At 44.0% G+C, this 15,419-nt stretch overlaps 1 protein-coding gene across 1 annotated transcript; it reads right to left on the bottom strand.

Annotated features, from left to right (window-relative positions):
* Nucleotides 1-5,801: 5,801 nt before the first annotated feature.
* On the bottom strand, nt 5,802-15,322 carry LOC112575775 (low-density lipoprotein receptor-related protein 4-like). The gene is made up of 19 exons (XM_025257790.1): nt 15,235-15,322; nt 14,578-14,625; nt 14,199-14,287; nt 13,825-13,896; nt 13,361-13,520; nt 12,976-13,156; nt 12,668-12,840; nt 11,561-11,800; nt 10,994-11,162; nt 10,474-10,601; nt 9,829-9,985; nt 9,351-9,460; nt 9,036-9,219; nt 8,692-8,870; nt 8,223-8,480; nt 7,809-7,977; nt 7,096-7,223; nt 6,450-6,606; nt 5,802-6,207 (listed from the first exon to the last, which is right to left on the bottom strand). The coding sequence occupies exons 1-19, from the start codon at nt 15,251-15,253 to the stop codon at nt 6,105-6,107; spliced, it is 2,724 nt and encodes a 907-aa protein (XP_025113575.1). The 5' UTR covers nt 15,254-15,322; the 3' UTR covers nt 5,802-6,104.
* Between the last annotated feature and the right edge of the window lie 97 nt (nt 15,323-15,419).

Raw genomic sequence — 15,419 nt, 5'->3', positions numbered from 1 at the left:
GCAGATCCTCACTTTACAGTCCAGTCATTTGAGCTGCACGCGCTTTGCGCTGCCGGTCCGAGTGCGTCTGCGAGGAACACGAGAGCGTGCGAGTGCCGTTGGAAGCTCGAGCGGCGAGAAATTATAAGCAAAGGCCCAGGCAGGCTGGCGGCGGTTTAGACAGTACAATCTGCACATTAACTAGCCTGTTAGGGTCCTTCTCTGGCGCTTGCCTCTCCCATTCTCTCCTTTCTGCTCGAGTTGATTCCAATTTCCGGCCGGCCCGCCTTGCTGGGGCGACTTGGTCCGCAAAGAAACGGTTTCCTGACAATGACTGTCCGTCTCTCTACCGCCGCTACCCGTCTACCACCTCCCCACCCTCTCTACCACCGAGATACCCCTTCTTCTCTTCTTCCTCCTCCTCTTGCTTTTCACCTTCGCAAGGCTCTCTCCCCTGCCCCTGACCCCTGCCCCCACCAACCCAACCTCTTCTCGTCGATCTGTCGCAGCACGAAGGAGTCGTAACAAAATGGTTAACTTGTTCTTTATGGCCAACTTACGGAAGCCTATCCCTAGTTCTCCTCTTCTGCAGCTCCCGTCACACTCTGCTTCCGGTCTCCATCGTTGTCGCCATCTTTGCTCTTGTCTTGTCTTGGCCAAGAGTCGTAGTTCTTGCGGGAATGGGTTTCTAGGTTTGGTTTCAGCCTGATGCGAAACTAAACATCTGATGTGAGAGGGAATACACACATCTTCTGCAAAAAAACTGAACATAAATAAATAACTAAATAAAAAAAGAGTTGAAGCTCCATTTACTGGGTTTTTGTTTTTGTTTTTGTGGGTTTTTTTCTTGGCCATGCACACGTTTGTTGAACGATTCGGGTTCCCTCATTGCCCTCCTTCATCTTCTCCCTCACCCACCCGACCCTCCCAATACTCATGCCGGACTGCTGACGCGCGGCTGCGTCTAACCTGCCGCCCCTTGTGACATAAACAAAGTAGAATGTTGGGGATGCCGCTGCGGCCTATTGCACTGCATTTCGTTTTGAGACGAGGATGTCGCAGACTATCAAGATGACTTCATCCTTCTCTGTCCGAGGTAGACACAGTCGCCCTCGCCCCCACATCGCTTGCGCTGCAGCAGACGCTGGATCGACATCCCTCTGTCTTCCTCCAAACTCCTCCTGTCTTCCTCCTCCTCCCCACCACTACTACTTCAACCCCATCCTCACATCGCAACAACATCATTCTGACCCGTGACTCGGCGTTTTGCGTTGCTGCAAGCTGTTTAAGTCGTCGTCGTTGTCGTCGCTGCAGTAGTCGATTCCTTACCGCCATGTTAACTCCCTTTTAAGGATGGACCTCCTGCATATCCCTGTATCTCCAATTCTGCATTTTTTGCATATTCCAATTTTGCATGTTTAAATTTAACATGCAATTGTTTATTTACAATGTGGAAGGTTCACTTTAGTTTGCATTTCATTTTAGAGGTTTCTGAGCAGAAACTATTAAAGAAATAAAACAAAGGAAAAATAATCTTGTCCATTCAGTTAATTGTTTAAGTGTGTGGATTCTTTTTTCTTAGCTCGTGAAAGAATGTGTTTTTTTTTAAAATAATTGTTGCCCTAACGCTGTATAACCCTAAGCAGAAAATGGAAATAAATAAAATAATAAAAAATTTTCAAAACAAGTTTTGTTTAAATGGTACAATTTGTTTGAAAGCATTTTTCTTTTTACTTTAGTGATAATTATGTGGTAAATAAATTAACTGTTATTAAAGTGGAGCATTTTTCTTAGCAGGAAAAATCTTAGTACATATCATTATTTTTTTCTGTACTACTTCTCTTTCTTCGTAAACTACCATCTCTCCCACATTTCATGATTTTCCCGCTTCCTCCTTTTGTCTCTTACTCCGTGTCTGAATATTATAGATACACGTTTGTGTGTGTGTGTGTGCAGCTTTCAGTTCCTATCATAATCATGTGATCACGCGCTCAGTGCATGCAGCATGTCCGATAAAACCCGATTTTCGTGGCCATCTTGTAATAAAACCCATACGACCGATTTCTTTCTTTCTTTTTTTAAGGAATTCTTTTCACTGTCATTGACCTTAACAGTTGACCTGAACAGCTTGAGCTTTACCAGCTCATTAGAAAACTATTTGAATTCCATTTGTTCTTCAAGTAACTCCTCATGCGAGTATTACTTGAAACCGAATAATGAAGCAGTTCTCTTCCTGAGCGCCGAGTGGAGGTAACTTATCAACAGCAAAACAAATGTTGTCAACAATTCAGGTATTTAGTACAGGCTTAAAATTATCCGATGATGATGTGTAGGTTAAAAAAACTAAACAAAGAAATAATATCAAAAACAACAAAATCCTCAATTTTCACATAAAATAAACTAATTTACATGTACCTAGTTTGCGAAGAGGTAAAAATAATTTTTCATCATACAAAGAGACTCATCAATTGTCCCCTTTACACCCGAGAAAAAAATAACAAACATTTAGCATCTTTAAAAAATATTTTACAAGCTTAGAGAAGCGATTACAAAATTTAAAAAATCACATTGCACGGTCTGTTGTATTCTATTCATGCCAGTCGAAGTCTCTTAACATATTCACATGCTTTGAATTTTAAAAAAAACCTGCCTAACAAAGACTTGCCATGTATTTCTTCTTTTGTTAACGTCCCTAAAGCTTAGGTCCTGAAAGCTCTCTCCCTCCCACCCATCCGTTGTTAAAAAAAAAAAAAAAAAACTCCTCCCAGTCATCGATGAAAATGACAAAGATTTTGCCACGAGTGGAGTGCACAGCGTGTATGTGGGACTGACAATGTGGCCATGAAAAGGCCCGGCAGTATTCCGCTTCGAAAGGCATGTAATAAAATTGAAGGGAATCGTAATTCAAACTGTTGCCGATCAGCGATTTGGAGGAATTGACTTGGTGACAGCCACTGACCTCCCTTTGTCCGCTCTCGCTCGCCGGAGGTTAGAAAGGTCTTAGCGTCGTAGGCACGTTGCAGAAGAATGGCCTTCCGGCGAAAAGAATTCACAGGCGAGAAAAAGAACACTCAAAGGTCGAGATTTTATGAACACGTTTACAAAGGCAGACCAGGTTCATATCATTATAATATTTATTACATGGAACAAACGTTTTTGTTGCAGCTATGAAAACGACCCAATCGGAGTGAAAAAGGGAGAGATAAAAGACTCCTGGCTGGCCGCCCCCCTCTTCCAACTTCCAACTACCCGAGAAAGAGAATGGTGGAAGCTTGTGACTAGAGTCTCAATATCTTGTCAATGGAGACCAAACACTCCATACACCGAGTCCCTCGGGGCCGGTTCGTGCAAACGGGAGGAAAATAAGAAAGCACTGACTCCTTTTCACTGTCAAACATAAACCTGTCTTTCTTCAAGCACTCGATACAAGCTTTAGGGGCCCCCCTTTCACGGAGAGTTAGAGGTGCGAGTGGGCCCCGTTAGAAAGCCCGAAAAAAATTGACAATTACCTCGCGGTGACTGCCCTAATGGTTTGGCAAGAAAAATCCCGAGGGGACTATGTTCCTCGGCCTCAATCCTCTAAGGTTGCTATTGTCCACTTGGCTAATTCCACTCCTCCCAAACAAAACTTGGGTGGTTCCTGGCGTGCACCCGGTGTTGCTCGGGTGCATGCCAGTCCTCGTAGTACAGGTGGGTTGGAAGAAGAAAAAAAAAAAAGAGTGTGAAGAGACGGGTAGACCTTTTCATTGCAAAGGAACGGCAAGTTCGTGGAGAATGAACGAGCGCCTTACACTGTTGTACAGACACGCATGAACTGGTGTGAAGAGAGAAACCCAGTGATGCGATTTCTGCGGCATGTGCTTCATGGGTGGCTGACGGGGTGGGTGGGTGGAAGAGAGGGGAGGGGAATCTTCAAAAGTAGAACGAATCCGTGTAACAATCACTTGATCCCGATGTAATTTTATGCATACTTTAGAAATATCAGAAACTGCTGGTTTTTTGAGAGGAAACTGAAAAGGTTTTGAAAATCGTCAGCTCAAATTTTTTAAAGAATATTTCTTGTATATTGGTCTTGTTTTAAGAAACAAAACCCTAAAATATCACTATGTATATTTTTCATCACCAGAAGAGAAGCTGGACAGATGCTAACCTGGATGCGTCTCCACTGCTAGCAATGAAAATGGTTTGTTTATTGAAAAGCTGGAATATTATTCGTCAGTGGATTAGGGAGAAGCAGTATAAGACCAATGTCTGGCACTGCCAGACCATGGAAGTCAGTTCTTAGAGACCTGGTAGCAGCGTCTCCATGAAAGGATGCTCGTAGATGATAAACAAGTGTCGTCTGCTTCGTTAATTCTAAAGAAACTCCACACACAGAATACTCCGACTTCGAAACATGATGATGATGAATTGAACAAAAATCAAACAAAACATCCACCAAAAAAAAAAAAAAGGGAGCTTAAAAAAAACTAATTAAAACACACTCCTTCACGTGCTGATAGTCTCGTGCAATCATTTTTAAAGATTAAAAAAAGGAAAAAAATGTAAACAATATCATATATCCAGGCCGTCGTCTATGTTCTGTTGCTTATTAGAAATCCGATATGTACATCGACTTTTCTGTATCGTGAATATTGTCTATGGCCGAAGGATGTTGTGGGGACAGGGAGGACTGGGTGTAGGGTGACACTTGCTGTTGTATAGAATCATGTCCGCTTTTCTAGACGAGGCGGAGACTGCAGTGTGACGCGATCTTAGTAAGAAGTTCCGAGAGAACGAACCTCGCCAGAGAAAAAGCGTGACAAGATTGAAGTCCTCATTTCCTCTTCCTAATCATTTCTTTTCACACAGCTCTGCGCGTGACCGGAACCCAGCCACTCAAGACACGGATCGGGAAAAGAAAGCGGTGTGTGGGTCGGAACACGCGACTGGTTTGTTTTCATCCCTCTCTCTTTTTCTCTCCCTCTCTCTCTCCACCCACTCACCCCTCCCCCCTTCCCAGCGCCCTCGGGCATCTCTCGTCATGGCTTGGCACTGAAGGTTTCAACAAATTTGCCACTTAGAAGCCTGGTCGGCTCGTGTTGCAGCTTCCAGAGAAAGGGTATCGCCTTGAGATGTTTCGTGATGACCAGAGGCCGGTAACAGCCTAATGGCTGTCCTGAAAAAGCCACATCACCTCCTTCTTCCGCTTCATGATAGAGTAGTCCTGTTACGGCTGTGCAGGAAGGGGTGGAGTCCCCTTGGAGGGAGAGTGGGTGGAATACAGTATAGGGGGAAGCTGAAGGGATGTGAGGATGACGGCGGTGAGAGGGAGAGAATGGTGTATACGATCGTCAAGGTTGACCTTGGTGGCTGATCTCTTAACCTTTCGTGCCACGTCATCACGAGGGTGCACTGGCGACGATAGAGGACAACATGAATGACAATATTCGTTTTCAGAGAGTAAGAGTTAGCCTTATATCCACCTTTCTAACTGGCGCTGACTTGAAAGTTTTTGAGAGTTTTCGAGAGGCTTGGAAAGGATGACAGCTGGATTGTGGGTAAAAAACGGAAGTGACAAGAGATCACGCGCCCATCGTCAGTGCGCGCGCATCGCTTTTGACGTAAATTCGTCCGTCATGAAAAGACTGCGCCGTGAATTTCTACGTGATGCAGTTTCTTGAGGGAGGAAATTCTAGCATCACGTACCTTTGGCTCTAAAACCACGGAACTATTTCCTGATATTTCATTTTGTAGCATGCGCGCGCACACGTGCTCGCCCACACGCACGCTCGCATATTTTATTCCCTTTTCTCACGATCTTTACTCTTCTACACAAGCAGTACTCATCAATCATTTAATCGGCCAGTTAGCGACAAGAGTTTCTGGCTGACAAACCATGTAAAAACAAAACTATACACAGATAATTATTAATTCAAATCGACTTTCTACGAATTCCGTTTTAAAAGAAAAAAGGCATTTATTCGTTCATTTGTCTTCACACAAGCCGGTGTTTTCAAAGATTCATAAGTCAGAGGGTTGTCGAATGAAACAGCAAACATGGAAGAGAAATCGTCAATGCGGTTCTCAGTGAGAGAAGTTCCCCCACCAGGTGGCGAGAGTCAGCCAAGGGAGATAACCAGCCGTCAGTTTCCGCCTTCCGATGCGATGATGGCGTTGATGCGGGTGAAGCTCGGGGGTCCAGCAGTCGTCAGACCGCTGCCGTCCTTGTTAATGCGCATGATGCTCCTGACAATGGAAACAACAATGCGATTGGTGCTGTCAGGAAGACGCCATTTTATGAAGTAATTTTAGAAACTGCCACACGTGACTGATAGACGAAAAGTGAGAGGCAAACTAGAAGGTAATGACTGTCTACATGCCGGTAATAAAACATATTGAGTCATAACACACACACACACACACTCAATCGCACGAATAATTCTATCACACGAATGACATCAGTGCAACGCTGGCGGCCAGCCACTCACACGCGGTTCCAGTCGCTGTAGTAGATGTTGTTGGCGGTGACCGCCAGCCCGAAGAAGTGAGCGCCGAGGTCGGAGTAGACGACTTTTCTCTGCCCTCCATTTGTGTCCACCGACTCTATCACGTGAGTCCCGGCGTCGCAAAAATACAGCAGGCCGCCTGTAAATTAGTTCGTCAGATACTGAACGACACCTGCGACTACGGTGTGTCGGGAAAGTCAACAAATAAATACAGGAAGCCACTTGTAACGTCAGAAACAATTACAGGAGAATGCTGCAATTCGGTGCAACAAACAGCTGATCGGGTCATAGAGGTCAGGAAGGATACATACGATTGTGGAGGATGGAGAGAAACGTAGAAGCAAGCACGGCTGTCAAAGGGAAACAACTCAGTAATTAGTAGTACTTAAACATCAGTTATTTCCCTTACATTTTGTCTGCCGTCTCCTCGCTCTTGACGCTCTGTCTAAAAGTAAGAACCACTGAGAGAAAAACAAAAAAACCAAACAAAAACAAAAACATAAAAGCCAAAACCAAAAAAAAACCAAACAAAAAACAAAAAAAATTCCCCCCCAAAAAAACCAAAAACAAAACAAACAAAATAAAATCGTGTATCGTAGTGCGCATGCGCATCTAGTAAAGTACTCACTGCCTGGGTCCAGAGCCAGGCCGTTGGGTATCTTGAGGTTTGTTGGGACAATGGTTTGGCGGTTAGATCCGTCATAGCTAGCTTTTTCGATCTTAGCAGTGCTGCCCCAGTCGCTCCAGTAGAGTATTCTTGAATGAGATGATTATAATTGACATTGAAACCCCGGATGACACAATGAACAACATTTCAGAGTCTGCACTTTCTTCACCTTTTAGAAAAAAAACCGTTACCCTAGAATATATTACATTGACCTCTAAGGGAAGATAATTACATTGCAGTACGTGGATCTTGTAAAACTTCATCGAAAAATATTTGCACCTTAGTGATGTAATTACCTGAAAGAAATTAACCTACAATAGAGTACAGTCATCTTCTACAAATATTACAAATAAGTAAAATGGTTGTACTATATTATCGTTTTATTACTGTTTCAACTTGGGTACCACCTTGATGAGACAAACAAAAAATGTACAATCACTGTTCATCTCTGGTTTCAACAACTATAGTGAAGGGACAAGAGACATTTTTGTAAATAATGCGCATAGAACTATTAGTACGCTATACACTATATATATATATACACGCTATACACATATTTTCCCAGCTTTTAGCGACATCCTCAACATGGAGCTCGTTATCATGATACAGTGCTGCACACCCGACTACCTGCTATGGAGTTCACTACCTTGATACAATGCTGCACACCCGACTACCTGTTGACGGGGTCCAGTGTAATGGCTCGTGGCTGCCCCAGCTGCCCAGAGACGACTACCTGCTGGTCGTTCCCGTGGAGGTCCATGGAGCCGATGACATCCAGTCCGCTGTCCGTGTAGAACAGTCGCTGGATGTTGCCGTCCACAGCCAGGCCGTCCACCACCGACCCTGGTCACGTGATATAACACCGCGCACGTGATATACGTGATATTTTCTCGCGCACTTTTGCTATTTATTATTTGCGAGATTTACTGCTTATATTCCCGGCTTTTTGTTACAAGCTATTAGTATTCATGCGTACATATTTTTGTGCATTAGTGTGTGCTTGTGTGTGTGTGTGATACATCGTATGACTGTACACGCACGCGCTATGTCTATGATGCTCGTGCTTGCATGACAGCACGCGGCAAGACAAAGCAACTGCACCTTGGGCATCTGCTTGAGGAGCGTGGGTTGCCCGGCGTCCAGACCGATGCTGAAGATCTGGCTGCCGGGGTTGCTCATCACCTGAGAGAAGTACAGCCGTCGGTCCAGGGGGTTATAGGCCAAGGCCACGGGGTTGTAGGCTCCCGCCATTTGAAGGCCAGTGAAGCTGTAGGTATTCAGATCCATGCGGACCAGGAGACCGGTGTATGAATCCGTGAACACCAAGAAATTGTTCATAGTGTCGTCTGGTGAATAAAAACAACTATTTAAAAAAATGTCCTCGTGCTATTCAGCGGGTGGGAAGCCAAGATTTATCCCTGACGAGTACCGACAATGGATAGAAACGATATCATTCGCTCCTTATCTCTTTATGTCAAATTCTTGTGCCTGCATGCACTTTAGCACCCCCTGGTGCTACACACTGTCCACCAGTTTACACACAGTACATCACCTTACCCACAGTGCACTGGACACCAGCGTCGCTGTCATGGCCACAGCTGTGTCGCGCCCAGTCGTCCTGCGTGATGCCACAGTCCACCAGGTGGCGCTCCGTGCCCTGGCAGTGGATGTTGTCCAGCACGATCAGACCGTTGCCCCGGCCGCTGGCCGACTCGTTGGTGGCCACAGCCCCGTGCCTGTACCCACAACACAAACTCATCACTCGGCTCTCATCTAACCTCGAGGGTTACCGTCTTCAGGAAACACACGAGCTGCTACTCTCGAGATCCAACACCCAGCCATCCAACCTTAGTCACCATCGCCCCCCTCCCACTTTCTCATCGCCCACCCTTGCCACTCACTCGCTAAAGCCCAGCATGCGACACACCACAGCGGCGTCGTTGTCGTCCCAGTCGTGGTCGCAGACAGTTCCCCACTGGCCGTTGGCGTACACCTCTACGTAGCCGCTGGTAGCCACGTGATCGCCGTTCAGACGCACGAACACGCGATCTCGGTCAAAGTACAAGGGAGCGGCAGTGGTGACACCTGCACGGGTGTTCATCAACATCAACATCAACATCATCATGAACGACAACAACAATGGACCTAGTGTAGATAACATCCTGCCAACAAAGCCTGGTAATCAATGTTCATCGTCCAAACACCTGTGATGTTACCTGGAAGGTCGTAGCCGTACTTTTGGATGCGGATGTCGGTGAGCTCTTGGAAACTGGGAGGACCGACAGGTGTGATGCCGGAACCGTCCTTATTAAGCCTCATCAGGGTGCTGCACAATACAAGCACAGTCTGAGAGACGACGATAAGCTAACACCAAATTCTATTGTAGTCTGCCGAAACCAATGCTAACTAGCACAGAGCTTCCGGTTTAGTCACATTCATTGTTAAGGCTCGCCGAGACTAACGGCGGGAAACTTCGCGAGAGGCTAAGCGTTGGTCTTGGCAGACAGACATAAGTCCACCTATACACCTCCGTAGATAATTCTTTTGCCAGCAGTCTGACGCTTAATAATTCTGACGCGACCGAAGACCTAAACAACAGCATCATTGCCACCCGCTGATTGGTCCAACACACGTCACGCGGATTATAGCTGACCAATCCGAGGCAAGTTTAGAAGAGAACCAAGTTACATTCACTTGCGGTTCCAGTCCGTGTAGTAGATGTAGTTATCGAAGACGACGATGGAGTAGAAGTGGGCGCCAGCATCTCGAAAGATCTCTCGCCTGTCTCCTCCCAGCAGGTCCATGACCTCGATACGGTGCGTGCCTCCATCGACAAAGTAGATCCTGTTGTCTGCAATGGCAGGTAAGGTAGTGAAGCGAATATTTCTATTTGTCTGCTCAGATCACTGTTATGTTATGAGTCATGTGAAGAGTAATGTTATTCAGAAGACAGACTGATAATGATACTATGTTGAGAGGTTACGACGAGGGCTTTAGGTACAGAAGGGATGAGAGAGAGAGAGAAGGCTGAAGAAGGTTGAGCAAGACAGAAAGACAGGCCAGCTGCACTCTGCACACACACGTGTTTCGCGCTTCCGTCTTCTTTAATCTTTTGTGTGTTTTTGCTTTTGTTTTGTTCTTCATTTTTCTGTAAACACGTAAATCAGCAATCCTTTGCGATTTTCTCTTAAGTTCAACATTTAAATGAGATTTTTTTTTCCACCGCCAAACCAAAAGGTTACCCATTCAACTAATGACCTGCCTTCTGAGCGCTGTACTAATTAAAACTGAGAAAAGTCAACCATCCACCAAATCTAGCAAGAAACATCACCAGTCTACCGTTGTAGTCAATGGCCATGCCGTTTGGCCACTTGAGATCTCTGTTGACGAGGACCACACGCTCGGTTCCATCATAGTTCGCTCGCTCTATTTTCGGGCTTGTTCCCCAGTCACTCCAGTAGATCTTCCTGAAAAAAGTGATCATGACAAGAGTTTGTAGGACATTGTACTTTCTTCAGCTGCTCATCATATGCCTTTGGTTAAACTTTTTTTTTTTTTGATTGCCACGATGGAAGTGCTAATGGGATGTCATGCAAGACTGTGTGTCATTTTCAAACGTAAACTGTGTTAACAAAACAGTTATTTTACTCCCCTTTCCCTCATAAGTAAATTTATTTACCCCTGTTAATATACATGCATGGAGAGGTTAAATGGGTTAAACTGAATCATCTCCTTGTCAAGACTAACATGTACTAATATAAATGTCACACAATTAGTGAGCTCCGTGTTCATACAGGGTTAGTGTTTACCACCTGACATGTCTTCCTACAAAAAAGAACAGTATTAGAAAAAATATTACTTATTTCGTGGGTCTAGGGCGAGATCACGTGGCTCGTCCAGATTAGAGTTCACAATAATATTGTAGCCTGTGCCGTCGAGGTTCATGACAGCAATGACGTTATTTCCTGTATCAGTATAAAATAGCTTCCGGTTCAAAGGGTCGACCTCCACCTTCTCCAGAACTGCGTCTGAAACAAAACCAAAAAATCTTTTGAACATGATCCTTTATTTTATTATTGTTGTTGTGTGAAGCATTTGTCATTCACAAATTTTATTTAGCAAGTTTTGTTCACTTCTTTTTTATAAGGTACTGTGGAAATGGTTAGAAATATTGAGAATAATGTTCGCAAGCACAAAGCTAGAATAAGGACAAATTAAAACACAACACACACACACACACCCCTAAGAGATAAAACTTGTTATTTAAACATAAGCATGAGAAGCATAGCAATAAATATAATGAAGAGAATTGTAATTATTATGCCTATAAGCATGGTATGATAAACTCGTCTTTAAGAACAAAGTGAAAAAAATAGCCACGCTCATAGAAATGACCTCATCCACCCACACACACCCCCACACACACCCATGTTCAGTTGCCGGACCTCCCTGGCGTCGGTGCCGTCGAAGTGAACGCTGACGATCTGGCGCAGGCGCGGGTCCGCCAGGTAGATCCTCCCGTACTCCGGGTCGTAGTCTATAGACGACGGGGCGTACAGCCGGTTGATGGGGATGGTGGTGTAGCTCTGGGTCATCAGATTCATTCGGAAGATTTCTCCCCCGAGCCCCGTGTCCAGCAAGAAAATCACATCATCTTCCGGCGTAACTGATCGTCAGTCATCATGGCAGAGGGCAGGTGGTGGGTGGGAAGGTGTTAGAAGTGGAGGGAATGAAGAAAAAACAAATCAAGTTTATTCTCTGTTGATAATATAACAATGAAACGTACTTTTTAAAACAATCTTTGGAACAACGTGGCACAAACTGATATTCGTATCTCTCCAAAGTAGTATAAATGTAAGCACATTACAATACATTTGGCAATGAAGGAAAAGATTTAATCTTAGATTTTGTCTCCTTATTTTCAAAATGCAAAAATAAAATGAAATATGCAATTAAAGGCTTTTTCATAAAATTACAAAGATAACGAGTAGCAGCAATACAACAGTCAAAGGCTATGTAGAACAGCATCCAACAGCGCTTACTGATCGAGGGGAAACAACTCTTTAATATAATAATTACAAGTCTTCAAAGCTATCTCCCCTGGTGAAAATTTGGGCAAATAAAAGAAGTGACAGGGTTAAAAAGATCTTGGTCTGACGAATGGCTTGTCTAAAATAAAGTGAAAAACTGGATGAATGTCAGAAAGACTCAAGCGCGTAAAAGAAATGTCAATGAAACGATTACAGCAAAAGACAGAAGAAATCACGTAAACAAGTATATATATATATGGGGCAGATGGGCTGTATGTAATGGGAGATACATGTTTCCAGTAAGATGTATGTAGCTATATGTCTCTCTCTCTCTCCCCCCTCTCCCCCTCTCCCCGTCTCCCTCTCTCCCTCTCCCTCTCTCTCTCCCTCTCCCTCGCTCCTTTCTCCCCCTCCCTCTCTTCCCCTCCTCTCTCTCCCTCCCTCCCTCACTCTCCCTCTCTCTCTCCCTCTCTCTCTCTCTCACACACAGAATCTATACTCACCGGAAGAACAGAGAACGCCTGCATCCTCTTTGTGATTACAATCGTGGATGTCCCATTCGCTCTTGTCACACTGCACCAACGAGTTTTCTTTCCCAGTACAGTTCACATCATCCAGCCAGATCCTCCCGCTGCTGGCTGGAAATGTTCCTCCTACCACACCCCCAGCTCCTGTTCTGCAACATTCACACTGAGACTACAAACTCGCCACGATACGAGTTCCCTTGCCTTCTCCTTTAAAAAGTTGGTCCTTTCATGTAAAACACTTCTCGCCAGAGCTCATGCGTGCCCTCACACGTGCCAACACTCACGGGCTGTATCCAAGCATTCTGCAGACGACAGCCGCGTCTGCACCGCTCCAGTCGTCGTCGCAGATGGATCCCCACTGGCCGTTGTAGAAGATCTCCACTGTTCCTTCGTAGGCGTTGCTGCCTCCCACTAGGCGCACATAGACTTCTTGTGAGGCTGGCAGGCCTTGGGTAGGTGGCGCTACTGATGACAGGAGTTTATAAACAGTTAGTCATTTTTGTGTCAAAATAGATAACCCACTGGTTAAATGCACATCCATTAGTGTGAATTAGCGCCAATATAAGTAGGAAACAAAGCGGTTACAAATAATAAATAGACAACCTGAGAGAATGAAAGAAGAGACTTTGTAAGGTAAAAATAATTAAACAAACTTGTAAAATGCCTTGCCTGTCACAACGCAAACATTTCTGTTGCACTGGCTTTCTCCGCAACATTTGCTGCACACAGTTACGTCCCTTTTTGCTCTGGCTGTGGTAGGTGGCGCTCTGATCATTCTTTTCTTGCCAACGAGAGTCTCGCTGGTGAGACCGCCCACAAGCTGACACACCTGTCCAGGTAGAGTTAGTACATTTACAGTTACTGTAAGATGTTCAAGACGTCAGAAAAAGATAAAATATTAATGTTTTAATGAAGTAATAGAAATAAAATATTTATTAGTGCTTTATTCAACCCACAGTGGATCTCATTTACGAATCCCTTTTACAAGGTGGGGAATTATACCTAATATCGGGTTCCTTACTAATTGACTGTGGTATGTAACAATATAAATAAACATTACAGTACAAATAGACCCACAGCAAAAGAGTTAAATGTTACAAAAGTTGCCCCTCGCTATCATTTAAACCACCCACCATCATCTTTTCGCAGCCAAGTGTGTATGTTTCTTGTAGATCCCCAGAGATTCTTCTTTCAGCAAAACAAACCTGATGTAGTAAACACCAAAACAAGCAGGATAGAATGCAAAACAAACGTGATGCAAAACAAAATCTGATGTAAGATAAGAGAACCCTTCCTTCAGCGAACCCTACACTAGTCTCACCCGTAAAACTAACCATAAAAGCAGCCGTAGGTCGGAAGTATTCTAATCTGAACAAAATATTCCAAAATCAAGAGCGTTTCCGTGCAATCTCTGTTATAGACAGAAACTTTTTTTTAATGTTTTCATTTAATAATATTAGCCATCAGCAGACATCCCAGTAATGTCTCCTGTGTTGAGGTAGCTCACCTCGTCATTGCCACACTCGACAAGGGTCGTACAGTCCTCGGGCGCCGACACTTGAGAACATGAGAAACACAGTGGACCGACGGCCAGAGCTGTACACACGTGACACCACGTGCTTTTAAACTGATACATGGCAATGATGTAGGAGTAATAAACATGGATACAACGTAAGAGGGATAAATATGGCTGTGATGCAAGGTTATTCGTCGGGAGAACAGAATGAAATAAATATTTATTCTAAATTAATTTTTCTCAGAGTCATTTTCTAAGACACCGAAATCCATCTCTCGTCAGATCTCACGTCTACCTTTCTTGTGTGTGCGTGTGTGCGTGCGTGCGTGGGTGCGTGGGTGTGTGTGATTGATGGTGTATATCTTCTTACCCTTAAGACTGGCAATGGTGAAGACAGCAACAAAATATCTGAGAAATCCTAGAACAAATAAAATCAGAATAAATTTATCTTGTGAGGTATATAAACAAAAATCATTAATCTTATAAACCCACTGCCAGTCACAAGTACATGGTTCTTTTACTTTACATGTGTCTGTGTTCTCAGCCTCTTACTTAAACGCTTATCCTGTCGCGTATCCTGTTGAGCAGAATGACAATCTTTGAACCGTCCTCCCGAGCAACTAACACATTCTGAACTCATCAACAATGCCTTCTCAAATATCTGACAAACCTTTCAGACACATTTTCAGAGATTTCTACACACCAAAAATTTGACACACCCTCAGCTCCGTTCTTCCTACTTTTCCATTGCATTTTTATTGACCTATGATCTCTTTTCTCGTTTAATCATATGTCATTGGTAAAAGTTATCTCGGTATTGTTTGAAAATACTCAAAGCACATCCTCTTGCCTGTTCCCAATGAAATATACAATCCCTTACACTTTTCTCTATAAAACGATCCTCTAGTCCTCTGATCCTAGCTTTATAATTAAATGCGATTTAATTGTCTCTTCGCTTAATTAAGCTGTTAAACTGCTTTATTTGTCGTGCAGTGCTAAATTAAACAAAAGAAAAATATCAACTTACCATAGGAAATATAGGCCATCGTGTTTTCTCTGACGAACGATGTGTCCGTGGAAGGGAAAATTCCTTCACCGGAGTGTCATGTGACATTCTGAATAGATAGAAAATGATAAAAAATTTCCCTATCTGCCTGTGTACGCCCGTCTGTTTATCTACATTGTTTGTTTATTCGTCCCAGCATCCGGTTA

Source organism: Pomacea canaliculata, linkage group LG11 (genome assembly GCF_003073045.1).
Source record: "Pomacea canaliculata isolate SZHN2017 linkage group LG11, ASM307304v1, whole genome shotgun sequence".
Classification (NCBI taxonomy): Eukaryota; Metazoa; Mollusca; class Gastropoda; order Architaenioglossa; family Ampullariidae; genus Pomacea; species Pomacea canaliculata.
Note: the sequence above shows the minus strand (reverse complement) of the source record. Positions and strands in the feature narration are given on the sequence as shown.

Coding starts and splice junctions, on each gene's coding strand:
- LOC112575775 (XM_025257790.1), bottom strand. Junction 12,841..12,975: donor AGAATGCTTGGATACAGCCC/GTGAGTGTTGGC, acceptor TGAATGTTGCAG/AACAGGAGCTGGGGGTGTGG. Junction 7,224..7,808: donor ACACTGGACCCCGTCAACAG/GTAGTCGGGTGT, acceptor ATCTCATTCAAG/AATACTCTACTGGAGCGACT.